Raw genomic sequence first — 12,162 nt, 5'->3', positions numbered from 1 at the left:
GAGAGAGAGAGAGAGAGAGAGAGAGAGAGAGAGAGAGAGAGAGAGAGAGACTGTCTGAATGACTGAGTGCGTCCTCCATCAGGTTAAGTCATATTCATGAAAAAAATTAGTTTGCGATGTCCTAAGAGTAAAGTTGTTATAATTTCCTAATATCTTTTCAATGTTTAGGGGTAACGTACTCCATCATGACTGGTGTCAGTGCTATAAAGTGAAGCATCAGCTTAAGCTTTTCCCCCTGTCTTTTATCCCAGCGTTTACCCCTCACGTCACTAGCTCTGCCCTTGCGCCATAGCTCGTGACCGGAAGAGAAGATGAGTCGTTTTGAGGGGAAGGGGAGGTTAACGTTTTTGATTAAAAATAAGAATTTTCCATTTTGATTTCATGGTGACTTTAAAGGGGTCCTATTATGCTTTTTCAACTTTAGTTAGTCTGTAATGTTGCTGTTTGAGCATAAAAAGGTCTGTGATGTTACAAAGCTCAAAGTCCAATTCAAAAGGAGATATTTTATTTAACAGAAATCACTTTTCAAGAACTACAACGAACGACTCGTTTGGACTACAACGCATATTTTCCGGGATTTGTGATATCACAAATATCGACGAATGGGACGAGACCTGGTTGAGCTGCACTAGAGAAGGCAACGAGTGTTATCACTATGTCGTAGACGCTAGCTTTCCCAAGGCAGACAAACTTGATGCCAGACTGGGGAGAGAGGTGTTGTAATAATGTAAAATATGTGAAAAACGTGTTTTTCGAACAACCTAGTTTGAGAGCCTGTTCTAGTACACCCCCAAAACAAAATCAAGACTTTGTAAAAGAGCATAATAGGACCCCTTTAAGAAAATGTGAGTTTGCCAAGGCGTCTGTGACGTTTCTTGGGAAAGTAGTGGGAAATAGGGAAATGCGACCAGTACATGCAAATGTCCAGGCCATCCAGAACTTTCCTTCTCCGACAACCAAGAAAGAACTTATGAGGTTTTTAGGACTGGTAGGGTACTACCGATCTTTTTGTCATAATTTTTTGACTGTAATCGCAGCACTTGCAGACTTGTTGAAGGGCAAGATAAAGTTTGTTTGGTCTCCTAGCTGTGAGACGGCTTTTGAAAATGTTAAGTCTCTGCTGTGTTCGTCCTTTGACAAGCCTTTTACGCTGCACGTTGATTCCAGTAACGTGGGAACTGGAGCTGTCTTCAGCAGCGTGATGATGATGGAGTAGATCATCCAGTTAGCTTTTTTTCAAGCTAGCTGTGAGACGGCTTTTGAAAATGTTAAGTCTCTGCTGTGTTCGTCCTTTGACAAGCCTTTTACGCTGCACGTTGATTCCAGTAACGTGGGAACTGGAGCTGTCCTTCAGCAGCATGATGATGATGGAGTAGATCATCCAGTTAGCTTTTTTTCAAGAAAGTTTACCTCATATCAGCGGCACTATTCTGTGGTTGAAAAGGAAGCGTTGGCCCTTATTTGGGCACTACAGCATTTTGCCGTGTATTTAAATTCAAGTGCCCCTATTGTGATATACATGGATCATAATCCACTGACATTTCTGAATTCCTTACAGTGTCCGAATCAGTGGCTGATTCGGTGGTCTCTGTTTTTGCAGTCGTTCTGCCTGGATATTCGACACGTCCGAGGTTCGGAAAATGTGGTAGCCGATGCGCTGTCTCGCGCTTCAGATGCATAATGTAGCTATGGTCTTGGGCTAATTTAGATGTTTTCTTCCTTCTGTGTTTTTTTTTAGGAGCTGTCCTTGGTTCTGATTCAGGTATGCTATTTGGCTGATTTGTTTTGATATTTCGTTACAGGGATCTTTGTGGGAGTCCCTGCCTTATGGGGAGGGGTGTGACGACCCCTGTCGTTTGTTCGTGGGATTGCTGTTGAGCCCACAGTCTACCTTGATTGGCAGCCGTTTGAAACACCTGTTCTCTATCAGACGCTCCGTTTAAAAGAGGCCTCCGCTTGAGCCAGAGTGGGGCTTCGTTTTGGATATTTGGTCTTGTGGCTTGTTTGGTTTGCTTTTGCCCTCGCACTTCAACATCGCAGTACACTACATCTCCCTACATCCATGCATTTCGCATTACACACTGGCAATACTGATGTTTTTCCAATACATGGTTGTTTTCTTTATGGTTTTCTTTACTTTTTTCAGGTGACTCTAATTTTTTAATAAATTATATTTTGAGTCAACAATTTGGTTTTGCGTGTGTCCTCTGTTTGTTGCTTCCCTTGAGCCATGGGTCGTAACAGACACGAATCAGCTCCCTGTGCTAACACCGTTCTACTGGACCAATGACGTCTGTACCAGCTGGTGCCACCGTTTGTAAGTTCATCTACCAGTGAAAGAAAAGACTCCCGCGGGGTCATGGGCAATCCCACTATCGTAGGCTGGCAGAACAGCTCCTAAAATAGGCCGGGAATGAAAGAGAGGCAGCAGTTGTTTGGTCATTGTCCCACTTATAGCGGCGACCTGCTGTGGCATGGCACTATGATATGCTTGTGATGTGTGAGCGGTGTGTGTGGTGACGCACATGGAGTTTGGTGTCCATGCAGTGACGCAGATGGTCTTGTGCTGCCATGCACTTTTTAGGGCAGAGGATGGCTGGATCGGATCTCTCTGATTCCATGAAGGTTGTTAATATATAGCAACATCACTGACCCAAACTGGATATGCTCAGACTAAAAATGGTCACATTTGTTTGCTTGTATGTGCACAGGAGTAAGGCTAACTACTTGTCGGCTTTCTGTATTCAGTTGGGTAGATTATTTTATTTATTTATTTTTTTATCTTTGAGTACTACTTTTCTCACTCCCTTGTAGAATTTATCTAGTTGTCTAACATAGTGTTAGTCTTGAAAGTACCAATAAGAATGTTTTGAAAACCACAATCCGATAATTTTGTAAGGACTTAACATTTAATGATAATAATAAAAAAAATAATACATATAGACTTTCATTAAAGAATCCTGAAAAAAATGCATCATGTTTTCCACAAAAAAGCAGCACTGTTTTAAACTTTGATTATGAGAAAAGTTTCTTGAGCAGCAAATAAGCATATTAGAATTATTTCTGAACCATCATGTGACACTGAATACTGGAGTAATGGGTGCTGAAAATTCAGCTTTGCCATGACAGGAATAAATTGCATATATTATAAAATATTTTATATTTTAAAATATATAAAACTTATTTTAAATTGTATTAATATTTCACATTTTTCCTGTATTTTGATCAAATAAATGCAGCTTTGATGGATATAAGAGACTTCTTTCAAAACATTAAAAATCTTACCAACCCCAAACTTTTTAACAGTATATAGATTAGCAAATATTAAAATTAATTGATATTTTTAATCTTAAGCATTCTTTCTTGGTCAGGCCAGTACAAATGTTGGCAAGGCAAGTAAAAACCAGAACTGGCCAGCAGACAAAACTTTTTTGTTAGGGGTGCTCCGATTGATCGGCTACCGATCACTATCGGCCGATAATCACGTTGGGATGATTGATCGGCGGTCTCTAAAAAGGCCGATCTCAAAAAACCGATCTCAAGCTGATGATGCTGCCATGAGAGGTTTGGCATGACATGCAGCGGCACCGTCTCAGTCTCTGTCCGGCGCGGGTGAAATCATTATAATGCTGAAGGATGAGGTACTCACCTTCATATTTCTTCATTAGATAACTTATAAAGTAATTTGAAAACATTGTGTGAGACGTAATTTCACAAACAGCGAGAGTGAATGACCGCGCACGCGCTCTCTCTTTCTCTCTCAAAATACGCAAATGTCTTCAAATCACCACATCGCGTCTGTCTATAAGCGAGCTGCACGCTGCACAGTTGACACAGGAATTGTCACTTGCACAATCGAGGCAGTGTCACATCGTCACTAAAGTTTATAAATTGCATTACTTTTTAATTCTTGCCCGTGTTTAACCATTCAGCACTCGCGCGCTCTCCTGGAGACCTTGCACTCATGCACACTCGCACTCGCAGCGCACACACATAACGGCAGGTTCACATTACTGCATTTGCAGTGCGTATTTTTTCTGCGCTCATGTTAACGGATTAATAAAGCGCTCACACTGCACACCGTTGCTGTCCGGCAGTGCGTTCCAGTAGCGGTGCGTCTCTAAAAATTCTGATTGGAGTATCACTATAAATAGTTATAAATGATAAAAAAGAAGGCTATAAAAAGATCGTATCGGTGATCGGTATCGGCAGATACTGATTTCTGTGACCGGCCTCAAAAATCCTGATCGGAGCACCCCTATTTTTTGTTATAACATCTGGCCAACCTAAACTGGACATTGTTAAACTTCTGAAACTGCTTACCTTGATCTTGGGTTGCTTTATATGTGAGCAGGAGTAGAGATGGCAACTTTTGAGCCAAACTCGTATTTCTAAAAAAACAGAAGGTGACACCTGTGCTGACTTGAGTACATGGGGTTGTTAATTGCATCTCTCCTGGTAAACTGAGGGTGTGGTTGTCGCTGTGGGGTAATGATGGCACCAAGGCTCTCATAGCTATGTGAAAATAAGTGTATAAATGGAACAGTTTGTTGGAGCTGATCTGACGATCTGAATGAGAGAGAGAGATGCAGAGCAGGGCAACTCGAGGAACAGGATTGAGAACCGCTGCTTTAGAACGTTGGTTTTGAAACTTGTGAATCCATTAGAATCGTTAGAAGACAGAATAGCGATTCATATATGAATAGATTTTTACGTGCACCCTCCCTTGGTGACGTGGCAAAGGGATCTCATTATAATATTACCGCCCCTTAATCTGCACGTTTCCACCCACGGCGCTGTCATTGTGTTTTTGCAAGCGACAGCGGTATACCAGCTCTAATGCCATGGTGAAAGTTTGAGCAAAACATACTAACTGTTCTGCCTTTGCCTGCACAGACGAAGCACAGAAAGCTATTTAGATTTATTTCCCAGCAGTTTACCTTCACAGACATAACCGACTGTTTTTGTAACTTGTGTGTTTTTAACGTAAACTTGTGTGTGAATGAGAACTTAGTTTAGTACTCACATGCTGTGTGATGGCCGCTTTCTGTCCGTGTGCTTCGGATGTGTGCACTCAGAAAACCGTATTATCAAAAGTTTAAACTCATATGGTTTAAACCGCATGATTTCAGCGAGATAAACATGATAATCAGAACCATAACAGATGTTTTACTAATATGGTTTAAAACGCATGATTTCAGCGCGATAAACATGATAATCAGAACCAAAACAGATGTTTTTAGCAGGTCGCAGCTCTATTCTGGAAAAGGGGGCTGGGAGCAGCAGCTCATTTGCATTTAAAGAGACAGGCCCGAAAAACAGCGTGTTTCTGCTTCCACTCAAAATAGGCATTTTCAAAATGATATAATAAATGATCTGTGGAGTATTTTGAGCTGAAACTTCACATACACATTCTGGGGACACCAGAGACTTATATTACATATTGTAAAAAGGGGCATAATATGTCTCCTTTAAAAAAAACACCCTGCTTTGTCTTAATTTACTCACAAACAAACCTATAAGATGTTCATTCATTTTTGAACACTAAAGGAAGATATTTTTAATGAAATCAAAGCATTTTCTGTCCTTCCATTTGAAGTCCATTCTACCAGAACTTCATGAAAGAAATCCATATGCTTTGAGCAGTTTAATTAGAGTCTTCTGAAAAGACACAATGACTTTATATGATGAACAGATTTAATTTAGGCTTGTATTCACATATAAACATTGATCAGTGAACAAACCTAGAGCACATCAAATATGGTAAATGGAAACTCAAAACGTACTTCCTTGATGTGCAAGAGCAAACCCCAATACTGGAATGAACTTCCAGTGAAATCTCTCAGGTTTCATTAATAGTATCCTCATTTGTGTTTTCAAAATGAGCAAATGTCTTATGGGTTTGGAATGACATGAGAGCGAGTAAGTGATTTTCACAATTTTCATTTTTGGGTGAGCCAACCTTTTATAACCTCTGTATATGGCATGTGACTGAATCAGTACACTGAGTGATAAGATTAATTGTAGGGGAGTGATGGTATCTTACCTTCACTTGGTTCATGGGTTAATCCTATCTCTCTCTTTTTCTCACTACAGACTAAAGACTGTCCCATCAAATTCCTGCATTGATGCCGAAAAACATGAGAGCCCTACCACAAAACCCCTGCGGCACAACAAAAGAATCTTGAGTTTTGTTTTAATGGACTTTATGGTTATTTTTATTTGTTCATATGCTGTCTCCAGAGCGGATCCATACGTTCTGTCTTGTATGAGTTCAGTGCTTTTTTGTGATTTTATTAGCTGCATAAAAAGGGAGGTTCATCTTATGAAGACACCATAATCCAAAAGTCTGGTTTGGGCAGGTGCATGCTGTTTACAAGCATCACACGTATGTACAAATTGTATTTATTTCCCATAAAGATTTCAGGTGCAATTACAGACTTTAGTGTTTATGTTTACCATTTGCTTAACAGAGAGAGCATGTATTGGTACGGTACAGACTGCAGACGGAATGTGACTGAACAGCAGTACTGTCTTTTTTTACGAATGTCTGTCTCTGTTAGGTCCTCACTTAATGTTCCACGCACATCTTCAATTTCCTCCTTTGTACTATCAACACTGTTCTACAGTATCTGTGATGTTTCAGTCTGCTTTACTCCGTGCAGGGCCCCAGGTGTTTCTCGCGGTGCCTTCTTGGCATGTGGCGCAGCCCAAACATAGGGTTTTCATATCTCTTCCCCGTACTCGTTTTTGACCAGCATCTCCTTTGCTGCAGTGGTGGACAGTAACGGAGTAGTTTTACTTCGTTACTGTACTTAAGTACATTTTTCAAGTATCTGTACTTTACTGGAGTAGTTTTATTTTGAGTAACTTTTACTTTTACTTCACTACATTCCAAAGCATAAGATCGTACTTTTTACTTCACTACATTTCATAAAACATATCGTTACTCCTTATAATATATCACGTGCTCCGAGATGCAGAAGCGGTGTCTGATTCATGAACGAACTGATTCTTTTCAATGAACCTTTTAAATCGGTTCGCAAATGGCACCAAATGATTCATTCACGAATTAGAATGAACCGATTGCAGCTGTTCTCGAGTCGACAACTCACTGATTCAAATGAACCGTTTTGTGCGAGTCTCCAGTGAACTGAATTCACAAGTAAGAACCGGGAGATCTTGTTAGCACGCGCGCGACTGATGCTGCTAAAAGTAAGTTACTAATGTCATTGTTTATCAACAGTATACATTTTTATATTGTTTGGATTAACTAGACGAGTAGACAGATATGAATGTTTATTCATAACCGTTACCATACTGAAAATAAGTAAATATTGTTAGCTGATGCTAACTGTCTAGCTAACGAGCTTGCTGGTGCTAAGTTGAGATAATTTTTAGATATAAAGTCCAAATATTTGTATTCGACCACCTTGTTCTTCCTAACTTCAGGCCTTATTCTCATGTCATATACAGTATATAACTGATGTTCTGCAAAACAACAAGCTTTAAAACACTTTTTTTCTTACCGGTGAAAATCAGATGGTCAGATCTGTTTTCTCTCAGGTACTTCGCAGTGTAAGCTTTATAGTGAACATTACTACATCACTCTCGTCAACGTAGTCCATATCAACAACAAAAATAATTCTTGACTCCATATAGTGGTTATTTTGGGAAAATCCCAGGTATTTTCAGCAGTAGGATTATTAAAAATGTGCTAATATAAAATTAAATTAAGTAGCCTATATAAAATTGCAAAATGAATCTATCTATCAGTACTTTTTTACTTAAGTACATTAAAAAATCGAGTACTTTTGTACTTTCACTCGTGTAAAATTGAAAAAGGAGTACTTTTACTTTTATTGGAGTAATATTTTATTATACGTATCTGTACTTTTACTCAAGTACTTGATTTGTGTACTTCGTCCACCACTGCTTTGCTTTGCCAAGAGAGCTGTAGAGAGAGAGGGTGGAAGGAGTGGGGGCGCAGGAAAAGAGGGAAGGGTCTATTCTGGGACTCCCCAGATGAAATCTGCTGCAGTTGCTAAAATGCCACTAGGATGAGCACAGAGTTGGTGATTTATATCATCTAAATAAATATAAATTAGTTCTCCAGTTATGTTTTGGTACCCACAATAAATAAACTCTAAGTGGAGCCCTTCTGCAACTTAGTGGGAACAAACAGCACAATACGAAGGTACAAAAGCCCAATTCTGTCTGTATAAATCATTATGCATGCTGTTGGCAAGATCGAAGGGTCTCCTTCAATCAACAACATAAGTCACAACATTTCATTCATATTTTATTCAGAATTAATTCTGTTTAATATGTTAGTATTATCAATCAGCTGCTGTTTTGTTCCATGACTCTCTTCTCTCAGTATTGCAGTATGTCCTGCTTCGATCAGGCCGTTCCAAAGGAGTGATATGCACACAACTCAATCTGCAGCTTTAGGTTCATTTGTCTTGGTTACATGAACAGCCTTCATTTTTATTTTGTTTTTATATTTCCCTTTTACTGCACATTGTTTTAAGAGACAAAAACAAATGTGAAACATTCTGACAATGAAAAAAATGCAAAACACTGTATGGTATAGTCTTCATTGTAATGCTGTCAATGGTACGAAAGTGAAATTTGTTGTCTGGTAAAAGGATCCATTCCTCATGGAATTACCAAAGCAAGTCTTAACTAGCACAGAATTGGCCATTACAGCCCAGCTGTGGTTCTGTGAAAAGGTTTTACCCAATGTCTAAAATTATCTAAGACCCAAATTGCCGCAGTGTGATATAAAAAGGGTACAGAATATTTTTTTGTAATACATAAAAGCTTTAAATCAGCCAAATTGTTGAACTCCACAAATGTATTTGATATCAGCCTTTTGCTAATGTATATGATCAAACTGACTGCTTTTTGCCATGAGTTTCGTTGAATTGCCATCTTTATGAAGTTACATTTTATTTGGAACTTGATTCAAGTAATTACATAGTGCAGATGTGCAGTGCTACATAGGGCTGTCAAAATGGCTGAAAAACTAAATTCGAATTTTGTACTTAAATATGATCAAAATTCGAATTATATTCGAATTTAAAATGCATAATCACCAAGAACGATAACTATAAAGATAACGATATTAGCGTCCACACCAGCGAACGATATCCTCTGTTTGTTCTAAGCGCACATGCGTCAGCCGCTTTAAATTCTTGAGCTCGTTACAGCAGGATGGATTCTGATTGGCTGTCAGTTCATCAGCTAGGAAAAAATCGTTTAGAAAGTGATCACAACGATATCGTTCCTCTGTATCGTTATCGTTATAGTTGTGGTGTGAACTATGCTATTCTTTAATACTGAGAACGATTTTTAGAACTATATCTTTATTGTTATCTTTATAGTTATCCTTCTTGGTGTGAATGGGCCTTAAATTAGTTTCTGCTTGAGCACAATTGCTGTGGGTCCGGTTTTAAGGTTTTATTATCTTTATAGTTATCGTGCTTGGTGTGAACGGGCCTTAACGCACACCTAAAATTCGAATGCAACGTTTTTGCATTCGAATGTGGATTTTTATTTTAAATTCGACGAATATTGAAATTTGTTTTTTTTTTTTTTTTTTTTTTGACAGCCCTAGTGCTACAGCATTAATAGGTTTTTCTTTCCCCTTTTTTTGATAGCTCAGATTATTATTTTTTTCTTTTGGAATGTTTTTGAAAAGCAGTTTTTATTTGGCATCATTTTAGAATCAAAAAGATGGGAAGTTTGTGCATCCTCTTGCCAGTTTTTCTCACACCTCAGTATGTTTTGGTACACTTGTGTTTCTGTCTGAGCTTGACATACAGCAAAGTTCAGGTGTGGAGGTCAGATCGTCAGATGAAGTCTGAGAGAAAATACTAAAAGGAAAAACTTTTTATGGTTGTGTCCATGTGTACATACTGATGCTTTGAGTTTTTTCTTTTTCCTGCAGTTGATTGGCATTTCCTTTTTCCTCTGGTGGGAAAAAGCAAGTGATATCAGGCAAATCATTTGAGCATTGCATAGTGTTTGTATTTATCTTTTTTTCTTTTTGCTTTCAATAGAGCTATTGCAATAAAAAAAGTTCCTGTAACATGTTTCATTTGTCATTTGTTTTCGTTATCTGTGTTTGTCTATGAATGAATAAGAGCAGACGGATGTCTTTTTGATGTCCGCCATTGTTGAACTTTGATGTTTGCTTCAGAAAACAGTTTGAGGGCAGTAACACCCAGTGATCCTTCTTTCTCACTACAACTTCAGTGTAAACATGCCATGGACATATTTGGCAGGATTATTAGTGGAGACAGGAGACTTTGTCATTGTTTCTAATGATTTACTATAAGAAGATGACACAATAATATAAAATTCAAAGGCCCCCTATCGTCCAACACAATATTTGAAGGCTCCTCTATTTTCCTCTATTTCTGCTGTAATTATGAGACATTGACCCTATCTATCTATCTATCTATCTATCTATCTATAAAAGTCAACCTGTGGCCCCCTTTGAAGCTTGCTGAGGCCCTCCAGTGGTTTCTGGCCCTCTGGTTGAGAAGCTCTGATAGAAAGACCACAAACACTGAGATGATATAATGGAAGAACATGTCGAATAGCATGGCATAGCAATAAACACCAAAGAGTGCTGCATTTTCTTGCCATTGCCAAGTCTGTTCACCATCTCAACTGGCCGCTGGACTATTACTTTTCTCTGATTCACAACATTCAATATTGTGAGATTTCCAGCAGGCCAAATTACATTTAAAAATTAAGAGAAACCATAGCACACGTATATATTAAAAATGAAACCAGGTCAATTTAGGAACAGTTTAGAAAAACTGACAAATAATCTGTAGGACAATGTCTATTAATGTCCATTGTGAAAACGGAAACTGTTGCATGAAGATTTGAAAGTTTTTTATATTTTCTGAACTTCAGTTTAACTTCATGGACTTCAGTCTGCATCTGATAAAAGAAGACAAGCATACACATGTATGCGTCACTGGTTGCACACCATAACACCTCCAACCCCCCACCCAATGGAAATCAAAGCGGATAACTGACCGCTTGCAAGTGAACTTTTCAGGGGGGGTCGACTTCATTCCCAGAAACTCAGAGCTTATTTGCCCATGAGCATGTAGCAAGAAACTTAAACTGGGAAACTATTATCTCCTTAAGGGCCTCAAACCACTACAGAAATCTACTCACACGTATAATAATGTCTAGGGAGTGACCATGTCATGCACTGTTGTTCCTCCATAATGACGCCCTTAATTGGATTTTCAGTATTTAAATGTAAGCTTTTTGGCACTGCTTGCTAATGTACAGAATCAATCCACTATGCACTGTGAGACACCTTGTACCGTCATTGGCAGCAGCACACATTGCTATCATTTGATGTGAAATGTCAGGTTCAAATATCATAGTTGAACCTGTCATCATGTAAGATCCTTTGCTGAAGGCTAACTGAATACAAAGAAAGGGAAATGTTTATTACCATTTTAGTGTCCAGGCAGACTTATCAATAGGTGGCGAGAAGTGATTGTCTCTGTGAATCATTGAATTATTGACTCAATTCATTCAAAAACACTGATTCATTGAGGAACAATCCACCATGGCTGCATCCAAATATTCCTAACTATATGTGATGTGAGTAATATGTCAGAGATGACAGTATTCATAAAACAGTAGGAAAAAGTATCCGGATGACCTAGTATTTCTTTCATGATTCTGAAGAGCTCATCCAAATGGACACTTTATCCCATGGGTCCACTGGAGAGAGTTGTGAATGGCAGTGAAGTGACGCAACTGAACTATAACCCAGCGGGCACCTTGATATGAATTTGATGTCAAATATTAGTCAAGACTTGATCAAGATGCTGTAACATCCTTTTAAATTCTGTTTGGACGTCAATTTCTTCCAGTGGTAATTGGGTGAATATAGGAAGTTAATCCCACACTGAAATTGGTTTAAAGTATATGTAGGCCAATATGTTTGACATTCAATTTACATCAAATCAACGTCATGTCAAGTTATAGATGTCAGTTTGATTAGCATATTTTGCCTGTTTTTTGACATGTTTTGATGTCAATTTGTCATCATTTGCCCACTGGTTAAATCACATGATAATGACAACATGACACACACACACACACACACACACA

The 12,162-nt window shown here is 38.6% G+C and overlaps 1 protein-coding gene across 2 annotated transcripts in view; it reads left to right on the top strand.

Annotated features, from left to right (window-relative positions):
• Positions 1-6,830, top strand: part of LOC107711568 (insulin receptor substrate 2-B-like) — a 39,515-nt gene extending 32,685 nt beyond the window's left edge. Inside the window, exon 2 of one of the 2 annotated variants that reach the window (XM_016516560.1) lies at positions 6,097-6,830. In XM_016516560.1, the coding sequence (XP_016372046.1) occupies positions 6,097-6,101 (5 nt within the window). In that variant the 3' untranslated portion in view covers positions 6,102-6,830. Of the gene's footprint in view, positions 1-1,802; positions 2,880-6,096 lie in introns of those variants that run through there. The other variant, XM_016516559.1, reaches the window with a different exon arrangement.
• The last annotated feature ends 5,332 nt before the right edge of the window (positions 6,831-12,162 follow it).

The sequence above is a fragment of the Sinocyclocheilus rhinocerous genome, unplaced genomic scaffold, assembly GCF_001515625.1.
Source record: "Sinocyclocheilus rhinocerous isolate Xijiao unplaced genomic scaffold, SAMN03320098_v1.1 scaffold837, whole genome shotgun sequence".
Lineage (NCBI taxonomy): Eukaryota > Metazoa > Chordata > Actinopteri > Cypriniformes > Cyprinidae > Sinocyclocheilus > Sinocyclocheilus rhinocerous.
The sequence above is the reverse complement of the archived record's forward strand: the minus strand, read 5'-3'. Positions and strand labels throughout refer to the sequence as shown.